The 24,012-nt window shown below is 50.7% G+C and overlaps 1 protein-coding gene across 1 annotated transcript in view; it reads left to right on the forward strand.

Moving 5' to 3' along the window:
- Nucleotides 1-24,012, forward strand: part of Celsr1 (cadherin EGF LAG seven-pass G-type receptor 1) — a 130,980-nt gene that overhangs the window by 38,714 nt on the left and 68,254 nt on the right. The window contains exon 2 of the mRNA XM_055627159.1: nucleotides 18,881-19,519. Within this exon, the coding sequence (XP_055483134.1) occupies nucleotides 18,881-19,519 (639 nt within the window). The remainder of the gene's footprint in view (nucleotides 1-18,880; nucleotides 19,520-24,012) is intronic.

Below are 24,012 nucleotides of genomic sequence, written 5' to 3' on the forward strand. Positions count from 1 at the left end.
TTTAACAGCAACAGAAAGAAAACTAGAATAGTATACCTCTGCCTAGACACGAAGGCCTTGAACCTCACTCTTAGGGGACTTGGGGGACTCACTTACCTCTTGGCAGGGTCTTTACACAGGGACACTTCCTTGATCTGCAGTCCTGTGTGTGGGCACCATGGCCAGAGTGTGGAGGCTCGGACTCTGGGACAGGGCCAGTTTGCATGTGAGCTGGACAGCACTTTTGGCCATGGGGGTTCACAGTTCTTGCAGTGTGGGGGTCACAGGAAAGAAAGAAGTGGATTTCTTAAAGTCAAGGCTGCCCCAGTGTGGGCCCTGTCTCATCTTTGTGTTGAGAACAGTCAGGGGCCCCCGTACTCCTTGGGGGTCTAAACCATTGAGAAGGGGTACCTGCACACGTACCAGGCCTTCTCTGGCTTACTAGCAAATGCTTGGCAGTGCTAAGGTAGACTCCCTCCGCCTGGAACAGAGGGTGGGAAAGCCTCGCTTGAGTTAATAGGTAAACATACCGTGGTCACAGCACCCCTCATGCCACTGAGCCGGGAAGAAATGGTCTCGATATAATTACCAGCCAGCTTATTTGGCTGCGAAGATTGGAGGAACCAGGGACAGCAGCCATATGTTGGCTTAAGAATACGGAGCAATGAAAATGCTCTTACCCAGTCCCGGGATGGTGACAACTGAAACTGAGTATTCGCTTTGGCAGAATGAAGGTGCTGACACTGGCCATCTCATCGGTGTTTATAACCAGCAACGAAGTGCCCCGCCTGGCAGTGGGTGTGGGTGCTGTGGCCCCGGCTAGCTCACCCCTTCTTACTCCTTGGCCCTGAGTGATGTTTGCTAAAGGGAGCGGCTCACCAGTGTTCTAAAGAAATGGTTTCTGCAAGGTTTGCAGTGTGAAGCTGGGATGGGATGTTTGTTCTGGGACCCGTGGCCAGTCTCACGTGGCATTGCCTGACTTCTCAGGCCTGGGCAGAATCCCTGACTCAGGTGTGAATGATTCAAGCCGCCTTCCATGAGCCGTCTCCAGCTCAGGCATGCACACAGGTATCTGAACTTTCCAGGTGCACATTTCATCGGCACCGGGGGCTGGGGGTGGGCAGTGTACCCAGGGACTCCAAGGCAGAACGCATGGGCTGCTAAGTGGGACTGTCATTCCAGTTGTCCCCAAGTCCCTGAGAGGCTGAGTTGGGAGGAGGGCATAGGTTTGCTGTGCATCTCTCGGTTCTGCCCGGAAGACTTCGTTTGTGTTGTTATTAGTTTTTGGTATCACAGCGTGGACTCCCAGTCCCCATCAGGAATTGACCACACATTGAGCATGATTTCCGTGTTCACGCAGCTGCTGCCCAGCCCCTGGTGGCCTTGCATGCAGCTTGAAGCGAAACCGAGAGCAGTCATCTTTCATTCCTCCCACATGCGCCCTGGTACCCTCCCCACCACCCCATCATCCTCACTAGCCTCCCCCACCTCCCACTAGCACACAGCTCCTCTCTTGCCTTGCGCTCCCCCACGGCTCTTCCTACCAGGTCACTGTGTGGCTTATCTGCCCCTAGCAGGCTGAGGCCATCTTGAGGGCACCACTGTTAGGTTTCCTCTTGGCACCCTGACGCCTCACCTGGCACACACAGTGCTGCAGATATTTGTTGAATTAATGAGTGATGACATTTTTAATTAGGGTTCCTTTGAGTTTAGGTTGCAGATTAGAATCTCGAAAGACTTTATGCCAGGTAATTTTTAATTGTGAATGAGTGTACCCGGAGCCAGCTGCAGTAATTACGGAGCAAACGTACCCACCATTTTCAAGATCCTCGGGGAGTTCGGAGAGGGAAATCCAATTTGTTTCTGCTAAATCTTCCCTTATCCTCTTAGTAAGAGGATATTGGATATTAATCTCTTCCATCTGTTCAAACTCAGGCTGGAGGCGCTGCTGGAGGGGTTTGCAAGCTGACATGGTGTGAGTGGGTGCAAGTCTCGGTGTGAAGGCTAGAGGCCATGTGCACAAGGGACTCAGCAAAGGAATACACAGTTGGAGGGAACCCCCCCTCCTCCTCCAGAGCCAGATGGTACAGAGAGAAAGACAGGAGAGACCTGTCAGACTTCCTGGAGTTGAAGCAGGCAGGTAAGGGTGAGGGACATGGGCTTCTAAGAGACCTCCACAGACCCTTTCTGGAATGCATGCGACTGCAGATAGCGTTAGAGCCCTGTAGCAAGTTAAGAGTTGGTTACAGAGTGCCACCCAAGCCTGTAAATGTCATTTGTAGTCGTGGCAAGACAAAACAAGCAAAAGTGCTGCCCAGAAGTTGGCTCTTGGAAGCAACAGATGCCCCGCCCCCTTTCCCTCCCCTACCCCCCATCCCATCTTGCATGCTCCTCACCTCAAGAGCATCCCTGAGCAGCCCATAGCTGGGATAGCAGAGGGGCCCTAAGGCAGTGCCTCGTGGACCAGCCCACGTGGGTGAATGTGAAAGAGAAGCCTTGCTTTGTCTTTGAGCAGTAGCTGCAGAGAGGCACTCAGTGAGGGTAAGCCGTGGACGGGGAGGCGCTGGCTGCCAGACTCTGCCTTCGCCTTCGCCGCTGTGCTCCCTCAGCTCCTCAAGTCCTGCTAATGAGCTGGGTGAAGCTGCTGAGTGGTGTGGGCACTCTGCCCACCCCAGCCGCCAGCCCACACAAGGGGGGGGTCCAAGTCCATGCTTGGATCTTCGCGCTGGCTGACCTCAAAATAGGTCCATCTCATTAGTTTCATGAAGAAGGAGTCTGGTGGCAACAAAGACCAAGGAGAGGACCCAGAAACCGCTGTGACATAGAGCTTGTCTAGAGGCAGGGGCTAGTTTGAGGTGGGAAAAGGCTTTTGTTCCCGCCTTTGAATACAGGCAACTAATTCCACCATCTGGAGGAGGGGAGAAAGGCCTGGAAGACGTACATTAAAATACTCACCCATAGAAAGTCGGTCATGCCTCCCTAAAGACATAGTATGTTAGAACTCACACTTTCCTGTTCGCATGAAGAGCCCCTTTCACAGGGGTGGGGGTGGGGCACCAACCTCTCATTTCTTCCACTGGCTGGGCTGCAGTTAACAATCTGGAAAAAAAAAAAAAAACCAAACTACTTGTGTACCACTCTTCGAATGCCATGCTAAATCAGCTTTTTGAAATTCAGGCCTGGAATTTTGTTAACAAATATTTAACTAGCGAGGAAGGAAAGAAAGAAAGAAAGAAAAAAACAACCCAAAACACCCAAACCTGCAGTAGCAGGTTGTGAGTCAGACTCTGGGCTAGCCTTTGATCTGTTCCCCCAGAAGAGAAACCCCTCCTTCACCTGACTGAAAGAAACTGGGAGTTGTGGAGGTGACCTGCATGCCCTTGGTGATAGAGGAGGCCATGTGGATAGTTGTGCCCATTCCATTACCTCTCTCAGCCATGGTAACTTGGGTACTGCAGTGGATGAATAGGCTGAGGGCCCTCAGGTGTGTCCTGGGCTGAGGGCTCTGACTTGATGAGGGTGACTGGCCTGTGGGGGTGGGGAGTTAGGGCTAAAACAGCCTCGAAGGAGTATTTGCGTTTTAGACAGTAAAACTATTCTGGAAGTCACTTGAAGGGTCCCTGAGTGGCTAAGAGCTTGAGGCCCTGTCTCCATTAGATGCTGCGGAAGCTCTGTCCCTGTAGGATGATGGGGCCTGCTATGGGCTGGGCAGAGCCCTAGGGAATGATCCTGTCCTCTTCAGGTCTTATGGGAGGAGGGGGAGTGGTCTAGCTGCTGGGCTGTGTGCAAGCTGTGGTTCCTGGTGCCCTGTCCTCACCTTTGAAGCTGGTTCCTAGCAACTTCCTCTTGCCTTTTCCTTTGGTCTTCCAGCATGAGGGGTATGGACAGTGCCCTTGTAGATGGATCTAGGAACCAGGATGCCCTGTGTTGATGTAACTGCTGGTTGTTACTGACCTGGCTGTGGTGCCTGGTGCTGTGGGTGCTGTCGCCTTTGTAGCTGCCCTTTCACTTATTATAAGATAGGCACATGGTTGGTACAACAAAGCCTCTGTTCCCTGTGCTTGTTACAATTGTATGCTAATGATTACTTTCTCTGGAGGAAACATTAGAGTCTGGAGACTGACAGGCCTCATTGCACACAACAAGCGCATTCTGGACAGCTGTGTTCCCTAAGTTGGGTCCCCGAGCCTCTGTCTGTCCCGAGCCTCATCCTCAGCGTAGCATCAGCTGCTTGAGCCTGTACTGTTGATCAAGTGCAGTCACAGAAACATGGCATTCCTCACAGGAGGGCAGAAAAGCCAAGACTCTAGGTTTGACTCATGAGGAAATAGACACAGGCAGGTTTTGTTGGGATCCTGGAAGAAGTAGGCTAGGCAGTGAGATTATGAGTTTAGATTCTTTTGTTAATAAGGCTAAAAAACCAAAGAAGAGTCTGTGACTCCCTTGTCACTTCCTTGTGTCTGCTGTCTCCTTCCTTTCCTGTCAGGGGGATGATTTTTATTTCCCTTTGTTGTCGTCTTTGTTGTTTGTTGCTTTCTTGGACTGGTGACATCCCTCCACTGGAGAGCATTTTTGCTCTCTGATTTTTGGTTGTATCTCCCATGAGGATACTGGTCCATTGCCTTTGGCCAATACCCCGGATTTCCCCTTCCTGTGACAGTCCCTCTGTTGACTGTGCTTTTGATGTTTGTGGTAGGCAGAACATGTTTTGAGGTACTGGCTGCTTCAACCCGAGAGATACCTGAGAGAAACAGCATAAAAAGAGGAAAGGTTTATTTTGACTCATGGTTTCAGAGGCTTCCGCTCAGAATCATCTGGTTCTGTTGTCCTGAGCCTGAGGTGAGGCAGAAATATGGCAGTAGGAGCGTGCAGCTGAAGCAGGAGACTACTTACTTTATGGTGACCTGGAAGCAGAGAGATAGGGAGAGGAAGCTGGGTCATGATACATATTCTTCAAGAACACAACAGAATGACCTACTTCCTCCAGTCAGGTCCCATCTTCTGTGGCTCCTCCCACCCCGTGGCTCCTCCCACCTGGTCACCTGCTGGGCACCAAGCCTTCAGCATGTCATGGACTTCAGAACTCCCTGTCTTGGTGGCTGTGTCAGGGGTGCAGCTCCAGTGCTGCTGCCTTGGGGGCACCTGAACTTGGCCATACCAGGATATGTGGGATTTTTTTGTTTGTTTTTCGAGACCGGTTTCTTTGCATAGCCTTGGCTGTCCTGGAACTCGATCTGTAGACCATGCTGGCCTCAAATTCACAAAGATCCTCCTGCCTCTGCCCTCACATGTTGGGATTAAAGGTGTGTACCACCACCGACTGGCAGGATATCAGCTGGTTTTGATGTTGGGAAGAGCAGATTTTGGAGGAGAGTGTAGGAGGCAGAGTTGGGGGTTAACAAAGCTATCTTAATACACACTTTAAGGAGAGAAGGGTCAGAGAAAGAGCAGTACTTGGAAAGGGCATGGATTTGGGCTCCGAGAGAGAGCCAGTTTACTAAAAGATACTTTTAGCACAGAGAGACACCCTCAGGCCAAGAGTAAGACTTACCCAGGTGTGGATATGGACTCCTCAGGAGTTGCAATTAAGTGTCGTAGTCATCTATGCCATTTGGGTGGCCCTCATGTTACAATTCAAAGGTTGCTATCCCTTTGAACTTTTCTCATCTCTTCTTGATAAGTGGGACTATAGGGTGGCTCTGGAGGTGACTTCAAAGGAATTATAATCTGATGAGGTAGAACCAGGGGCCACTAAGAGTGTTGTACAAGTGGTTTCTGTGAGAGAAAACTGCAGGTTGACAGCTGGAAGGGGAGAAAGGCTTTTAAGCAGTTGTTAATTATGCTAGCTTTCTTCCTTGCCACGTCTCCAAGGTAAAGGGCTCATTTCTCAGGTCCCTAGAACTCAACCTGTCTTTCTATCCTCAATGGATGAGGAGCCTCGCTGGGTTAGTTAGATAGAAACCAGGAATGTTCAGAAGACTCTTAAAGCCCTAGTCCAGAGCAGGCTGCTTCTCTGTGGGACAGAGCCTGGCAGGGCTGCAGAATGCAGCTAGCAGGGGAGGGGTGGGGTGAGGTGGGGTGGGGCGGGATGGGGTGTTGACTAAAAGCTCTCCTCTTTATTGTTCATTGCCCTCTTGGGCTGGTGGCATGTCTGGGGCTGGAGAACATATGGCCATCCACTGGCAAGTGCTCAGGGCACCTTGTTATGCTGGATGGCGTCATCTGGCTTAAAACCAGGCGCTCACTTAAGCCCTCATTGTTGGTTAATCTTTGCCTGGGGGAGCTTCACCCATTTTACTAGGAGGAGGTAGAAAGGTGGCTTTCTGAATGTGGCAGGGAGGGGGGAAGCTGGATACCCCTCCGCGTCAGCCCCAGCCAGTGTCACCTTTGGGGCCCAGCTGGCAGAGGGAGCCCCAGACAGTGCTGCTAGGAGATGTGGAGGCCCCACATGGGCTGAGCTGGCAGCATCTAGGGCTCCGAGCCAGGAGTCCCCAGCTCTGCTGCCTCCTAGGCTCTGGGTGCTCTGAGAGCCTAAGCTAGAAGAGTCTCCATGGCTTACGTTTCCCAGAGCAGGGTGGTTGCTGGGTATGATTCTGCCCCCACAGACATTGGACAATGGATATGGCTTTGGTTGTGTCAATGCAGAGAGAGGCGTGGGTACTGGGGAGAAGCCAGGTACTCTTCAAAATGTCCACAGGGAGCCACCACCTGCAGTTACCAGTGTCAGCCCTGCCCTTTGACATCATTTGATGTCCTACCAGAAGGGAGGTTAGGGGACTCTGACTTTGGGCCCTTTCAGCAGAAGAATTCGTACACGTTCTTCATGGGCACTGGGGATAAAATGAGTGGGGACAGCGTAAGCTCCCCCAACCGACTCTCTGTGTGATTCTAACCAAAGCCTTGGCGTGGCTTTCCCGTGGGCACCGACTGCACCTGCCAATGGGTTTCTTGCACAATGTCTAGTAAGCTATATAAACAGATGGTGGTGGCTTTGGCTCTGTGTGAGCCGTAACTCAGCATTCCAACAGCCAGTGAGTTTGGTAACCCCATGGTTAGCAGGTGGCTACCAAGCTCTTTGAGAGAGAAGGTAGCTTTGCCGCAGACAATAAGTCTCTTTATCTCCCCTTGACTTCATTCTCCATCTGGATTTTAAGGAAGTCATTGAAGGAAGTTTTCTTCTTTTGGGTAATCATACTAAAATAAAACAATCTGTATTAAGAATCACACTTGCAACTCCTTTCAGAAAGCTTTTCAAAGTTAGATTTGAAGGGCTGGAGGGGTGGCTCATAGGTTGAGTGCATACAGCTCTTTCAGAGGAGGACTCACGCCACCTGTAACTGCAGGCCCAGAGGCTGTCTTGGACTTGCTTTGTAGACTGGCCTCAGACTCAAGATGTGCCTGTCTCTGGCTCCCCAAGTGCTGGAATTACAGGCGTGCACCACCACGCCCTGTTCTTTTCTCTCTCTTTTCATGCAGTATCTCACCCTGTATCCCTGATTGAATTGGTACTCTCTATGAAGGCCTGGGTGGCTCTGAACTCTTAGCCTCCTCCTGCCTTCCTCAGCTGGCCAAGCAGATGGCAGTTTTCAAAGAGAACATTTCTAGAGCAATGTTGCCGAAGGCCATGTGGCTTTCCTGAAAATAATCAGCGTGGGATCTGAGCGGAGGGCTCCAGATACCTTTGTCTCATTTATTTTCTCCTTCCCCATCTAGTTGTTTGTTCGTTTTTCCGTTTTGTTTTTTTTTTTTAAATAGTGGAATGCTTTACGTGACTTAAGCTTTGCCACTTTAGCCATTTCCTATTACATGTATGTGGGCATGTGCATATGTGGGGCTGGTACACACACGCATGCGTACACAGGGAGGCCATAGGACTGCTTATAGGCATCGGTTCTCTCCTCCCAACACGTAGGCCCTGGGGATCCAACTGGGGCTGTCAGACTTGGTGGCGAGCACCTACACCTGCTGAGTCATCTCTCCAGCCATGCTTTAACGACTTTTGAATGGATGGCCCGAGGACATTTACTTCACCGTCGCTGGTGTGCAGCTGGCACCATTGTCCACCCCCAGAATACTCATCTTCCTCTTGTTAGATAGGCGCTATTACTGTAAAATATAACCTCCCAGGCCACCAGCTCAGCAACCTCCATTTACCGACTGCCTCTGAATCTGGCCTCTTTGGGGACCTCTTTTCCGGAAGACTTATGTTGGCTTTGACTGCCGAGCCTGAGGACCCTCAGGTTCCATGTAGCCCAGCGGTCCTCAACCTTCCTAATGCTGCGACCCTTTAATACAGTTCCTCAACCGTAAAATTATTTTCGTTGCTACTTCATAACTGTAATCTTGCTACTGTTACGAATTGCAATGTAAACATCTGATGTGCAGGGCATGACCTGCAGGTTGAAAACCAATGAAGAGGTCATTTCTTGCTTCCTTCGAAGTTTCTTCGTTTCTTGTGCTACTGGAAGCCGACTTCTCTAGATCGTGTTGTATCTTTCTTGAGCCCTCCGATACCAATGGCCTGGGGGGGGGGTGTTGTTTCTCCTCTAGGTCTTGAGAGAAAGCACTTCCTTGACATTTACAGTGTGAAGAGTTTAAGAATAGAGCGAGGTGCTAGGTAACAGTGTCTTGGCGACTGAATGGGCGTGGAGAGAAGTGGGTGTTTTGTTTGGATGAGTGGACTTGAAGCTTTGAGGTTTCAGGAGCTCACCACAGCGCTCTTGGCTGACGATTCCAAGCCTGGCTACGAAAGGACCTGCTGCTAGTAAATCACAGGCCACACCCACTGGGGGAGCCCTGCAGCCCGAAGCTGCCTGAAGTTCTGCAAGTTTTAGGGGGGAAGTGTCCTCACATGTGCGCGTTAGGCTTGTTCATAGTGGTGGCGGCAGCAGAGAACGTTGTCTGCATGCACAGACATGGGCTGGAGTCTGCCTTCTATGCCTGACTTCTCCCGGCATCCCAGTGAGGCCACATGCCGCCCTGCCTAACTCCCTTAGCAGACATGCTAAAGGGCTTATACCTGACAGGGACAGCTGACCTGGTTCCCTGTGGAGCGAACCAGAGGTCAGGATGGATGGCAGGTTGTCAGTTCCTGACCTGGGCTGTCCGAGACATGGGACTAAGATTGCCGACACGAAATTTAACTTTCTTAAGAGTCTTCTCTGGCACTGCCATTCAGAGGATTGTCCAGTAAAGAATGTGGTAACTGCTTGGTTTTTTGCTGCCTACATGTTCCCAGTACAGAGGGTCAGTGTGTGTGGCCCATGCTAACTGGTTGTGGCAAGCCATGTGCTCAGCCCTTCCAGAACTGTGGGTTCTGGCCATCCAGGCTACAACAGGAGACCCTCATGGTGGAGACTGAGGGTGCTGTAGTGACAGACTGTCAGTGTAGGTTGGCAGGTGGCAGTTTTGCCTCTTAAACACCACACACCCAGTACTTTGGGGCACTGTGCCACCAAGCCTATATGGATATGAGCTCATCGCTATCCTTGGATTCTCAGGAATGGGACAGCCTACGGGAACTCCTGTTCCTGCCGTAAAGTGCAGAGGACTGGAATCAGCCAGGCCATCCGGGATGTCCAGGAATTGCCTCTGTCCCCTGGCAAGTCATTGTCCTTCCGGACAGTAGGAAGGGTCTATTATAAACCCAGCAGTAAGAGTAACCTTGGGACTGCTTTTCCCTGTGACCCGGAGTGTGTGTTCTGACACTTAAATAAGGAATTGCCCCAGTGGCTGTTCTAGAGGTAGGTGGAAGTTAAGGTTAGGAAGGAGGGCCAGGCCACCATGCTGGCGGGCCCTAGACTCTTGGGCAAGCAGATGTTTGCTGACCAGCTGCCTGACAGGAGCTGGGGGGTAGGCCAGGGGGAGGTCACCCACAGATGGGAGATGCCAGATGGCCTGATGGACACTTTGTGCTGAGACCTGGCTGCCTCCTCTCAGCAGCAACGGGGGTGGTGGTGGTGGTGGTGGTACAGGTACAGGTGGTAGAGGACCCAGGATTGGTGTGGGGGTGGAGCCTAAAGACATTCTAAATTAAAAGGCTCTCATGTTAGAGTGGTGAGTATTAATTGTGGCCAGCGTTCTAAGGCTGGAATACAGGTTTCCCTGCAGAAGTGTGACTCAGAGCAGGCGTCAGAATCTGAGCGCTGAGAAGTGCGTGGAGATGGAGGCATCTGGCCCCGGTTGCGGTAGATTTTGTTCTGCCTTCCAGGGATTTGTTTGGTGCAAAGATTCAGAGAGACCAGTAGGAGAGAGGGTGTGTGGAGATCCCTTCTCCAGCTCCAGCAATGGAAAGATAGGACATGGGTCCCAGACCAGAAGAGACCCTAAGTGTGAGCGAATGGGGGAGGGGTCACCAGGAGAGACCAGTGAAGACAGGCTAGCTGGGGAGGGGAGGAAGGGCAACTGGCGCTGTCCCCTGGACCCCTGGCAACAGATGCAGCTGTAGAGCCCTGTGGAACCCTGCAGGCTGGCTGCAGGGTGATCGTCGGTGTTTCCAGAACAGAGTCAGAGCAGGTGGCCTGGTTGTCATGGCACAGGTGTGTGGAACCATTCCTGCTGCGCCATCAGCCTTCATCCTGAGGTTGGGGCTGTGGAGCACTGTCCCGCGATTACCAGGCCTGACCATGCCCCACCACCTAAGCACTGACTACACCGAGAGCGTCTGTCACCTTGTCCCATGACATTCAGCTTTTGTTTGGGGGACGGGCTGGGGGGGGTGTTAGGATAAAACAAAACCTGGAGATGCCCTCAGGGCAGGAGCCAAATAGTACCTGCTGTCTAGCCTCAATCTGGACTCAAAAGATCTCCCCGACTCCAGGGAGAGACACAGAGAGCCACAGCTCCCAAGGCTTTGAGCCTATAGGGTCCTGGAGAATACAGGCACTGGGGTCAGGAGCGCAGCACCTGGCTATAATCTGCTGATGGCTGCATTGGCCCTCGCTAAATGTCAAGGCCATCACAGTTTAGAGATAGAAAAGGGGATGAGGTCCCACACTGAGACCTCAGTGTAGGTGGCACTGGCTCCCATTCAAGCTGTCTGTGGTTCTGTCTTACTGAATTGTCCTCCAGTTCTCTGTTGTCTAACAGGTCAGAGGCTGTCCTTTCCCACTCCTAGTTTCCAGGGGGCAAGACTGAGGTCTTCCTGCCAGCTCCTCCATCCACTCTACCCGCCACTGGTGGGGCCTGTAAGTCTGGCAGTGAGGAGCGGCCCAGCTGGGCATACTCAGATCTCTGTGCTATACTGTCCTCAGCTGTAGAGGCCAGTGAGGAGCTCTTTATGATCCTGTCCACCTTGAGGAGGACTTGTCCCTATAGTTACTCCCTTCTACCTGCCTCGCATCAAAATTCCACAAGGCCAACAGCAGCCAGGGGGCTTCAGTCTCCTGCCTCTGTGGTCTTGTCTTCCAGTGACCCCATGGTCTCATGTATTCTATGCTAAAGGATGCTCTCCAACTCATGTCCAGCAAGAGCCTCACATTGGGGTGTTAGCTGAAAACAGCCTGCATTATGCGGGGCTCGGGTACCCTTGTGCAGTGACTGGTGTCCCTGAACAAGGTCCCACCCTGTAGTCCTGGCTGGTACCTGTAACTCATGCTGATTTCAATCTTATGATCATCCTACTTCCTCAGTCTCCTAAATCCTGGAATTGCAGGGAACCAGAGGGACTGCTATACTCTGCCCACTTATAGATTCTAGGGTTTGGTCTCAATCTGAAGAGGGTAATTGTGCTGTTGTAAGTTGCTTGGCCACAGTTATGCCATAGCCCTTTGAGGGCAGGGACTCCCTCTTCCTTCTAACTTGCCAGGCTTGCCTGCCACCTTTTCTTCATTGCATGTCTACTTCAGGGAAGCAAACTCCATCCTTTCTGGTGATGGCTACTCTGCCTCTTGCCCTTAGTGATTTTACCTGCACTGGGTTCCAAAGCTGTAGCTCTGACCCCTGCTTCCATTCCACACTGGGAGAAGGGGTTAGCTCCCAAAGAGGTAGGTCTGCCACTGGGACAGTTATGGCTACCCTCCATCCTTTTGCTATTGCTCCTCACTGATGTGAAAAGATCAGGCAACAGTCCCTCACTGGGGAGATATAGAAAGTTCTTCCAAGCATTGAGAGCCCCTGATTGCTGGCAGCCATACTACAGCTTAGTGTTCTGTCTGCTACCTCCTCTGCCTCCTTCCTGCTGTGTGGGGCAGTGCAGTGACTCCCGAGAAAGTGGTGGCTGTTACATCGGGCTGCTTGAGGGTGCTGCAAAGCCAGTGGCAGCTGTGGTTGGTTCCTGCACCATTCTCACAGCTGTGGGGGAAAAGCCCTCAGCGTTGGTCTGGGGAGCTATATAAGCCCAGAGCTTTCCAAAGTCAATCATCATAAAAACAAACAGGAGAAGGTAAGAAGAAGAGAAAAGGTTAGCTCTCTGCATCCATGCCTTTAAAGGCTCAAACAGTGTCATTTACTCAAACTGCCAGGGCCTAGGGGCACAGAGAGCCTGAGATACTGCCACAGCCCAGAGGATGTATGCCTGAATATCATCTGGGATTTTGGGTGGGGACCTGGACAGGAGAAGGACAATCCGTAAAAACAGAGGACCGCTGAGGGCAGTGTGAGCTGTGGTTGTAGGCCCTGATGCCCCTGTAAATGATGATAATTGTTCCCCATTAATGTAGTGATGTGGGTTAATGGGAGAGTGGGTGTGCGATCTTCAGAACTTCTCTCTCCACACATTTTAAGCAAGCCTAAAGGTGCTCTGGAGTAGAGTTTATTTAAAGTCAATGGCACAGACAGAACCATTATCTATGTGGCAGACAATACCCAGGTTGAGTTCTCTGGACCCCTGAGCAGATGGAGTCTTGTTTTATCTTGTGTAAAAGCGGTTTTTTCCCTCCCTTCTAATATATTATCTAGATTTTCCCTGTTAACTGGTATTTGTCCCCATCTTATTTTCAGCACCCTGAGATGCTGTTCCATCTCAGGGTGGCCTGTCCTTCATTTCAGGGATGCCATGGTGACAGACATTTAGGTTCATGTCCCCAAAAGCTTTTGAAAATTGTAGGTTGGCTCAGAAGCCCAACCCAAATCACTGAATTCACATACATCTCTGGGTTCACAACCTTTGAGAAGTTAACATCAGGGCCGGCAGCAAGTAGGCACGCCATCCATCACAAGTCAGTAGCAAAAGCTGTTTGGGGGGTTGTGTCTGCTTTGTCCCTGAATGAGAATTGGCGCCCCTAGGCTGGGGCTCCTTGTTCTCATGAGTTTCTCTATGCTGTGCCTTTTTGGGCTGAGGCTTGGAGTCCTCGCTCCACCCTGGATCCAGATAATCCAATGCACAATGAGGAAGAGGGCCTGGGCTTTAAACTTAAAATCATATAACCTTTAAAATCCTAGGCCGGGACAGATGAATCCCTGTGTGGTTAAAGAATGTTTTGTAGCCAGCACTTGGGTGGCAGAGGCAGGCAGATCTCTGAGTTTGAGGCCAGCCTGGTCTACAGAGGGAGTTCCATGTTATCCAGGGCTTCATAGAGAAATCGTGCCTCAAAACAAAACAAACAAAAAAACCAGGAAAAAATGTTTTGTGACAGCTGCTACCAGGAAGCAAGCACTGTCATCCTCAAACTACTGTGACAAAACCAAATCAAACAGCTACAAAAACATGGCTTGGTGGAAAGCATTTTCTGGATGTTGTTTGTGCATATGTCAGTGTTGGAGTGGAGGAGGCAGTAGGCTTCTGTTCTCAGCCCTCCCCCCCTTCATCTACATTTGTCTATCCAGAAGGTTCTGAGTCCTGGGGACTGTTCTAAAAATTACCAGTGCACACAGTACTTACAGAAGGACTGAGAAAGTTCTTAATAGGGACTCTCGGGCGTAAACAGTTGAAGTATGTGAGACTGTGACCATTCCTGAGCAGGAGCAGAAGCTGGGATGTAGGGGTGTTCAGCATGGAGACCCTGGGAGGATGCTTGCATGGATGCCCCCAGTGAGGGACAGGTGTGGTAAGAGGATGCTCAGAGTAGAGGGTCCTCAGTGAGGTACAGGTGGCTGAGCCTTGGGCTTTGAGGGGACAGCCAATGGATGATGAGGAATACAGCACTCCAGGTTAAAAACAACAACAACTTAAAATATACACCAAGTTGCTAAGGTGGACTGAGAGACCAAGATGGCAGGAAGTGTTGCTATGACGATGAGGAAGAGCCATGGGCACAGACTGTGAAGTACCATAGGTGGGGTTCAGGACATGGATTTTTATTCTAGGTGCCATTAGCAGCCACAGGGAAATGGGGTGATGTAGCTGCATTTTACAACATCCACTGTGAACAGGTGTGAGGATGATGGTGGAAAGAAACTGAGGCAGGCAGATCTAGAGCTATATGAACGCTGTATGTAGCCTAGTGATATCCCTGGGTTATAACCAGGCTTTTAGAATTTTTTTTTTAAATGTTGTTAAATACACGTAAGCCATAATCATTTAAAAATACATCTCGGTGTCATTAAGAATGTTTACATTCGGTTGAGAGTTTATTTTGGTTTGGTTTTTGTGTATGGATGTTTTGCCTTGTTCACCACATCAGTAGCTGGTGCTCACAGGGCCAGGTGGAGCTGCAGAATCCCCCAGAAATGGAGTTACAGATGGTTGTGAGCTGCTATCTGGGCACTGGGAACTGAGTCCAGGTCCTCTGCAAGAGCAGCCCGTGCTGTAACCATTGAGCCATCTGTCTACCCCCATCACATTCTTTCTCTGATTAAAAAAAATATATATTATGTGCTGGACGGTGGTGGTGTACACCTTTTCTTGTTTTATTTTATTTTATTTTAGGTGGTGTACACCTTTAATCCGAGCATTCAGGAAGCAGAGGCAGGCAGATCTCTCTTGAGTTCAAGGCTGGCCTGGTCTACCGGGAGAGAGACAGCCAAGGCTAAACAGAGAAACCCTGTCTCTCTCTCTCTCTCTCTCTCTCTCTCTCTCTATATATATATATATATATATATATATATATATATATATATTGAATAGCTTTGAAGACTTTCTGCAACTTTCGTGTGGAGATCAGGTCAACTTGCAGGAGGAGTCAGTGCTGCCCACACCATGTGGGTCTCAAGACATCAGGCTTCATGGCAAGTGCCTTCCGGTCTTGTGAGCCATTCCAAACCTCCGTCTTCGGAATGTTTTTGTTCCCTCACTTCCCTGCACCTGTCAAATGCCCACTCCCTGCTTCGGTGTCCCCCAGCCTGGCAAAGCCCCTGTCCTGTGTTCTGTCTGCAGACTCCATTCCTCGGGTGCCTCATGAGCTCAGTGGATGTTACTATGGGAGGTAGGCTGCCCGCCCTCCTTGTGTTGAAGCAGCACCAGGGCCACTTGCACGTTCTAGGCTCAGCCTCAAGTCCTCGTGAGGGCTGAAGGGAACCTTGAGCCTGGCTGTGAGCCACCAAGTGGCTTGGGGTATAGCTGGGAGAAGCTGGCCTCCCTTCTGTCCCTCCAGCTACGCTCCTGAGCCTAGACTTCACATCTCTGTATGTCGTTTTCCTCATCTGTCAAACGGGGACAGGGCCAGTGCTGTTAAACCCAGGCTTGCTGCGGTAACCAAAGTACCTCAGTTCAGCTGTGACTTTGGAATGGTGATGTTTCTTCACTGTGAGGATAACACACATGACTCGTGCTCCCTCTTGGACCATAAGTCACATAACTGTGGCTCCTGGTGCCCAGGAGGAATGGCGCTGGGGCACTGAAGTTGCTGTGGGTATTCCCTGCTCCCACTATGGCTCCTTGCTGCTGCTCTGCCTTGTCAGGAAAGGATGGCCTCTGGGCTTTGTCACCTGATGACAACCTCTCGGTGATCTCCAGGATGTCACACCACTTCCCAGAACCAAGTGGGGAAAAGGGCCTAGGCCCAGGAAAACCAAGGCAGGGCTTATGGTGCAGCTACAGCGAGCTATGTGGTAGGGTTCGCAAGGCAATATTCAGGATACCCCAAAACCAAGGTCTCAGCACAAAGGGGATGTATTTGCCCCAGAAGGACAAAGAACAAGGAATAAGAGATAAGGACAGGGGATGGAGGATGAGGGAGAAGGGGAGGAGAAGGGAAAGGGATATTTGTCTCAGAGAGGGGAACAAAGGACAGCCTCTGGATAGAGAGGAGACAGATGAAGCCTATAGGAAAATGACGGTTTATAAAGGTAAAAGGGGAAAACCCATGTTAGAATGAAGTGTTTGATGTTAATGGGACATGTTAATTAGATGAGCCCAAGGGGGGGTTTGATTGCTGGACTTTAATAATTTTGATAGCGGGACCCTGGTCATCAGCCTCAGAAAATGGACAAATAAGGGAATGGACCTTAGGGGTTAGCTTTAAGGAATAGAATCTGACCATTTTTAGCTAGGTAGAGGGAAGTCGGGGAGAAGACCCTCCAGAGCCATGTTTGCCATACTCAGGCTGGCTAGAGTCCTTTCAGGACAGGCGAGGCAAGGAGGAAGCCACCTAGAATGAGTCCTCCATTGGTGTCCTATGCCTGGGAGCCACCAGTCACCATGGATGTCCTGAAGGCTCCAGTGGTCAGCCCCTCATACACCTGTTTCCTGCTTTGTGCTTCGGTTCACAGCTAAGGTCCTCTTACTTGGTTCTGGAATCCCAAGTACCTGTCATCACAGTGTGTTTATGGTACAGGCCGGCATCCAGTGTCTGCCATTTTGTGACCTTCTGTTTCTTAAGGGAGGAGGAGGAGGTTATTCTGGCTCACGGTTTGTGGGACTATCAGTCCATCACAGTGGGGAAGGTATGTTGGCAGCTGGCACCAGTGTTGGCTGGTGAGCATCTGTAGTCAGCAAGCAGGGAGGAGAGTTGGTGTCTAACTTGCTGCTTCCTTTTTTTATGCCTTCCATTTTAGGGTGAGATTTCCTTCCTCAGTTAATCTAATGTAATCCTTTACACACACACAACAAGGCTTGGCTTCCAGGTCAGCCAGATACTGTCAAGTCGACAATATCAACTGTCACAAGTCCAGCTGGGCAGTGATTGCGCATACCTTTATCCCAGCCCTTGGCAGATCCCCGAGGCAGGTGGATCTCTGAGTTGAGGCTAACCTCAAACTGGAACAGAACGAGTTCCAGGACAGCCAGGGCTACAGAGAAACCATGTCTCAAAAAACAACAACAACAAAAACCCAACCAAACAAAGAAACCTATCACAAATCTACCCCTATCGATCTGATACTACATGTCACTTAAAAGCCATAACCTTCAACTCCTTTCTCCCATAGGTCCGTGACCATCTCGTAATGTAAAATGCATTCAGTCTAACCTCAAAGGTCCCCATAGTTTTGGATAATTCCAACACAGTTCAAAAGTGGAAGTATGTACTCTCTCTCTCTCTTTTTCTCTTCTTTTTTCTTTGTTTTTTGTTTTGTTTTGTTTTTGTTTTTTGAGACAGGGTTTCTCTGTGTAACCTTAGCTGTCCTGGAACTTGCTTTGTAAGCTGGCCTTAAATTCAGAACTCAGAGATCCTCCTGCCTCTGCCTCCCCAGTGCTGGGTTTAAAGGAGTACGCTGCCACCACCTGGCTCAGAGGAGTCTTTTTTGAGACTCCAGTAATCCCTTAGCCATGAACTCCTGGAACTATCAAGAAACAAGTTATGTACTTCTAATATACAATGACACAGTGTGAACATTCCATTCCAAAAGGGAAGGATGGAGATGCAGCAGGGAATGATTGGACCAAAGCAAGACTGATGCTCTAGATCCTTCAACTCTGAGTCTAGCTTATAGGGTTTGTGGTAGAATCATCTGGGCTCCAAAGGGTTAAGGTGGCCTCGTATCTCCAGCCCTGCTGTCCACAGTACACGTAATCTCTCTCTTGGTCCACTTCCACTCCATCCCTGTAGCCATCCTCAGTGGACATCCATGGTTCTTTTATTTCTAACATTTTAGGGCCTCCATTGCAACTTACCCTTCATCCTCACGGCTTCATGCACGGCATCCTAGAGGCTCCTTGCAGGACTTCCATTTCTGCCACATGTCCCCTGGCCTCAGTCACTTTCTGGAGCCATGGCTCAAGTCTCCATGACTGCTTTTATCTTGCCCCTTTCATCCCTATAAAACTAGTACCATGTAGATGATGTTGCAAAGTTCTGCTTCCAGCGTGGGATTGAGTTTGGCTCCCTTGGACCATACTTACATTGGCCTTTCTGGGCTGACCAATTCAGAGGGATACAATCCATGGGGGGAGGGGAGAGGCACAGATGGTCCTATTACCTTGGCATTTCTGAAGTGGATACAGATGAAGCTTTTAGTATCCTTATAAAGCAGTGTTTATCCAGCATCCAGTTTTAGATGATGGATTTACATTTTTACATGCACACTAGCGATGTAAAGATTCAAGTGGATAAGGCTCAGATAAGTTAAGCCATGACATGGCATACTGGATGGAGCTGTTACCTGGTGACACCAGTGCTGACCTGTTGGTGGGGCTTGAACTGAATGGGGGATAATGGGAAGAATTTTGGTGGGGAGGGGAGAGGTCGGGGCAGGATAAGATGTCCAGGTTTCAAGGATGGAATAGAAAGGATACAGTCAGGATCCAGGTCTCACATATCTGGAGTGAAGTATGTGAATGAGGAGATGCTAAGGGCTGAATCAGCATGACCTCTGGAGCACCCTGTTCTGCGGTTTGGGGCCACTGAGGGTTTCTCTAAGTAAGGGGCATGCTAGGAGATGTGATTGGAATGCTGGGTGTGGCAGCAGTGGCAGCAGGAGAATAGGGCCGGAAGAGGAGGCTTTCAAGTGTAGGGAGTGAGAATGGGGGTACCTAGGTTGGCTTCTCCTTTGCTGAGTACATCTAAGGCTGTTCTTGGTGGGGGTTGTAGGTGCATTTCCTGTCCTGGGCATCCTAATAACTCGCAGGTCTCCTTGCGTCCCACAGATGGCATCCACAGTGTCACAGCTCTCTGCACTCTCCGTGTAACCATCATTACAGATGACATGCTGACCAACAGCATCACTGTCCGCCTGGAGAACATGTCGCAGGAGAAGTTCCTGTCCCCACTGCTGTCCCTCTTTGTAGAAGGGGTGGCCACGGTGCTGTCCACCACCAAGGATGACATCTTCGTCTTCAACATCCAGAATGACACAGACGTCAGCTCCAACATCCTGAACGTCACCTTCTCGGCGCTGCTCCCCGGTGGTGCTCGTGGCCGCTTCTTCCCGTCAGAGGACCTGCAGGAGCAGATCTACCTGAACCGGACGCTGCTGACCACCATCTCTGCCCAGCGTGTGCTGCCCTTTGATGACAACATCTGCCTGAGGGAGCCCTGCGAGAACTACATGAAGTGTGTGTCCGTGCTCAGGTTTGACAGTTCGGCGCCCTTTATCAGTTCCACCACAGTGCTCTTCCGGCCCATCCATCCCATCACTGGCCTGCGCTGCCGCTGCCCACCAGGCTTCACCGGGGACTACTGCGAGACGGAAATTGACCTTTGCTACTCGAGTCCGTGTGGGGCCAACGGCCGGTGCCGGAGCCGTGAGGGTGGCTACACTTGCGAGTGCTTTGAGGACTTCACTGGTAAGTGTCTGGAGCCTGTGGGACAGGCTGCCGGGGGCTGCCCTCTGCTTGCGCAGAGACTCGCGGTGTACATGTGAGTTGTGAGGGTTGCCTGTGGGTTCCGAGAGGCATGATGTAAGAGGACTAACTCTGGACTCGAGCGTCGTCTCCATGCACTTCAAGATATCCTCAGGGGGCAGTTTTCTTTGCTAGAAAGAGAAGCTGCTTGCTGCCAGCCTCCCTGGCCTCATTCACCTTCTTGGGGGACTTGTATCACCCCTTTCATGAGGATTTTAGGAGGGAGGCTCTAGGTGAGACCTGCTTTTGATACCCAAATGCATCAGGTACAATGTATACATCTAAGTGAGTTCTATTGTTTTGAGACAGGGTTTGGTTCCAAAATCTAGCCTGGCTTTGAAATCATGCCAATCCTCCTGCCTCAGCTAGGGGTGAGTGGATTTAAAATTAAAGCCTTTTATTCCAGATTCTCAGTTTTAACTGGTTAGTGTCGAACTGTGCGGCTAGGGTAAAAATCCTGGGCCTTTAACCCCCTGGGTCCTGAGAGAAATTGACAGTTTTATTAGTCATACCTCACTGCTACAAAGGCTAATTCACCTCTCTCCACCCCTGAACATACTCTTAACTCAGCCTGTCCTGACCAGTCTCTGAACGCAGCCAATGCCACTTTAAAAAATAAATAAACAAATAAAGAGGCATCTGAGAGCAGCATAAAACAACATTGTCACCCACAAAGCTCATTCTGGTCTTTGATCCCATGTTCTGTACAGTTACAGCCTACTTGGAAAACCAGTTCCCCAATAGGTCCTGTGCTGACCAGACCATTTTTCTGGAAGGTTCCCTGAGGTTAGGTGGGACTTAATATATACCGGGGGTGACTCGGAGATCCTTCAATCTGTGACTAAGGACTTTAGTATGAACACCCCAGGAATCTCTGTCCTTTTAGGTGGGAATCTTATTGGCACATAGCACATACTCACTGTGCCTATCTTGAGGCCTATAGGTATTAGCAGGTGGGGAGGGGAGGCAGGAAGAGAGAGAGCACACCTAGGCAGTGAGCACAGAGAGCATGCTCTCCGTGGGTCTGTGGAGGAGGAGGGGGTGCCACTTGGACAGCTTCACGGCCCATGAGATGGGATGCCAGGTTGTTCTGTCAGCATGTCGGCATTGCAAGCTGGTTATTGTCTGGAAACGTGGAGGAGGGAGAAGGACGTTTGGCTGCCCACCCCTCTACTGTTCCCCTCCCTGTCTGTGGCTGACTGCCAACAGGATGTGGGCAGTTCTTCCTGCTGTCTGGCTAGTGCTGATCCCAGATTCCTACCTCTCAGGTGCCTGGCGGTGAGCAGGAAGGAGGAAGGCAGGGGTCTAGGAGAGTCCTTGATTGTTGGTGTGCATCTGAAGTGCTGGGCAAAGTGTGTGTGTATGTGCACTGTGTATACATGTATGTGTGTGTGCATCTGTGTGTGTGTGTGTGTGTGTGTGTGTGTATGTCTGTTTGTCTGTCTGTATGTATGTTTATAGGGGCTCCCCTCCTCTGCCTCTCCTCCCTTCTTTGAATTTAGCCAAGTCTATTCTGTGCTCAGGATACAGGTAGTCATGGCCTCCCTTCCTTTTTTAACCCCACCAGGCTTCAGGGTGTCTTCTGAGACCCAGCTAAAGGCATGGAGGGCTTTTTCCTGACAGAAGCACCAAGATGAGCCAGCTTGTTCCCCAGTCCCTCCCTGTCATATGGCATTATGTGGAAAGCTTTGTAGACTCTTGCTTCAGAGAGAGAAGCTGAGGCCACTGTTGTAGGGAGGAATCCATCATGCCCATTCATGCCACCGACATTTACTGAGCTGGGCACCTGCTGCAGACATTTACAGTGTTTGCTGTATACCAGGCCAATGTTCGTTCAGTCATACTTTACCCTGTGTGGGCAAGTGACCCAGGTACTTGATGCTTTTTCTTTAATTGATATTTAGGACCCTTCCCACTTTTTCCTCATCAGCAGGGGACCCTGTAACAGCCTCTGCACCAGGCTTCATCCCTGGGGGTACCATAGTTGACCTGTTAGAGATACCATGCTGCATCAGGTAGGCAAGGCCGCTGGGGATCTATGGATCCTCGGCTCCCCTGCAATGACGGTACACCCATTATATGCAATCAACTGACTTCTGAGGCTCTCATATTTCCCCTTCATCAGCGAAGTCATCATTTCAAGAAGGATGATAAAGGGACAGTGACCACATCTGTCATCTCAGTGAGATGTGGTGATTGGCACGAGGCTAATTTGATTCTCTTTGGGAACTGAAAGCATCGTGCTATTTCCCTAGAGATAAAACTAATTAAGACTGATTACCTCTCCTCGATTCCCTTCCTTCCCTCTCCTCCGTGTTGCCTTTGAAGCGCTCGCTTTTCTGCGTGGAGGTAATTGTGCTCATGAAAGCAACGCTGTCGTCACACAGCTTTAATTTCTTGCTTCCCGGTAAGCTGAGCCCCAGCTCTAGGCCTCCTCATGGTGAGGTTGGAATTGGCCCAACTGTGCTGAGAGCCGTTGGCTTCCTGTGTTGCAGGACAGGAGGCTCAGCAGGAGCCCGCAGAAGGAAGGCATCAATTAATGTCAGAAAAGCTCACAGGATTCATGGGGGACACATTCTAGATGGCTCTTCTGAGTTTCTGAATCCACCCTGGCTGTAAAGGTGTGTGTGCCCCGCCCGAAGCACCTGGATCCCATGGGTTTTGTAAAGGGAAGCTATGGCGTGTCCCTACAGATACATCTCTGCACTGGTACTGTGCTTGGGTTCAGCAACTATCTCATAGTTGGAAAGGAACAAGACAGGAGACTTCAGATGTGGGCACTGGATGCATGCTGGGAAGTATTAATTTCTCAGCCCCGCTGGTGAGATGGCCCAGTGGGTAAAGGCACTCTCTGCCAAGCTTAAGGACCTGAATTTGATCTCTGGTAGCCACATAGTAGAAGGAATGAACCAACCTCTAACGAATTCTCCTCTGGCCTCCACACGTGCCCCCCCATAAGCAAACATTACTTTTTCGAGCCCATAAACAAATACAAGCTTGTTTTCCACGCCTGGGTTCTCAGTCTTCGTTGGGGTGGGATGGGGGGACAGCACTGTTTTGTGTTTTGTTAAATGCTCTTGTAAGTGGCCACAGACTGCCATGCTGTTCCTCCTGACTCAGTTTCTTCACCCCCATCTCTTAGCTCCCTGTTCTGCAGTCTTTCCTGTCGGAGGGTGTCCCTCCTGTCCATCCGAATATCCTGTGCACTTCCCTGAATCCACTGTTAAGTGCTTTGGGAAGGCTCTGAGAGTTTGTGTTTGTTTTTGTTTTCCCCGCACCCTCCCAGTGGAAACCTTTAGGTTTCTTCCTTAAACTTCTCACATGTCCTCTTTATTCACTGTTCCACCACAGGGCAGACTCCCTCATCCTCATGTCTGTGTCCTCAGCCAGCAATGACTTGGAGCTTATTTGTAGTGAGCACTTTAGATTCTCTGGTGGAAAGTTGTTTTTGCCCCAAGGCTGCAGCCTAGACGTCCAACTGCCCCTTGCCTTCCATGTTCAGGTTGTGCTGGCCCTTCCAGAACACTGACCTTTGTATCCCAAGTGCACCAGCACTCTCGGGGTGGGTTTCCCTGAATTCCCATGCTCACCCCTGTGTCTCCGCTGGGCATTGGTGACCTCCCCACTGCTGTGCATGATCTGTGGGGGGCAGAGGCAGAGGCACTGTGCAGATGGGACCCTGTGGGGAGAGCTGCCCCTCCCCCACATGGCTGGAGACGCATCCTTGCACCTGCCATTGGCTGTATGCTGTGGTCAGAGCGACACCTTTGCTGCTTTTGGTGCTTAGTGGGAAGAGACAGGATCCTGTCCGTCTCCAGGGTCCCTTCCTGGTCGTTAAGGTCCTATAAGTTTTGGGCCTGTGGCCAAGCTCTGAACTGAGTGGGGACTCAGAATGCTCCTGGGCATTGCTAGGATCCCCACCCCCGCCCCCTCTCCACTTTAGGGAGACCTGGGAATAGCTACCTAATCGGCACAGATCAACATCTCCCCTGGAGCGCATTCCTGAATGACAGCTTTGATGTCAGCTAGGTAGTTCAGCAGCGTCCAGATCTGGGACTGGAGGGGGTGGTCACCATCGCAGCTGAGTGTCCTTCCTAGACGCGTTCATGGGTGAGATTTTTTTGTTAGGTCAAGTTCATTCTTGACCCCTAATTTGAACCCTGTTCTTAGGGTCCCCACCCCCACCTCCTCCTGCTTGTTCTCACTCGGAGCGTGTTTCAGCAAATCCAAGCAAACGGTGCTTGCACAGCTGCAGAATACAAAGCTGCAGCCGCAGCCCTGGGCCATGAGCGCTTCTGCCCCCCTGTACATGGAGTAGTGATGGGTGCTTCCTAGGAGGAGGTAGGGCCCTCAGTGGTATTCACTTTGAACTTTGTACCGGCTCCCCTGACACACACACACACACACACACACACACACACACACACACACACACA

This window comes from Psammomys obesus, unplaced genomic scaffold (genome assembly GCF_907164565.1).
Source record: "Psammomys obesus unplaced genomic scaffold, mPsaObe1.curated_primary_1811, whole genome shotgun sequence".
NCBI lineage: Eukaryota > Metazoa > Chordata > Mammalia > Rodentia > Muridae > Psammomys > Psammomys obesus.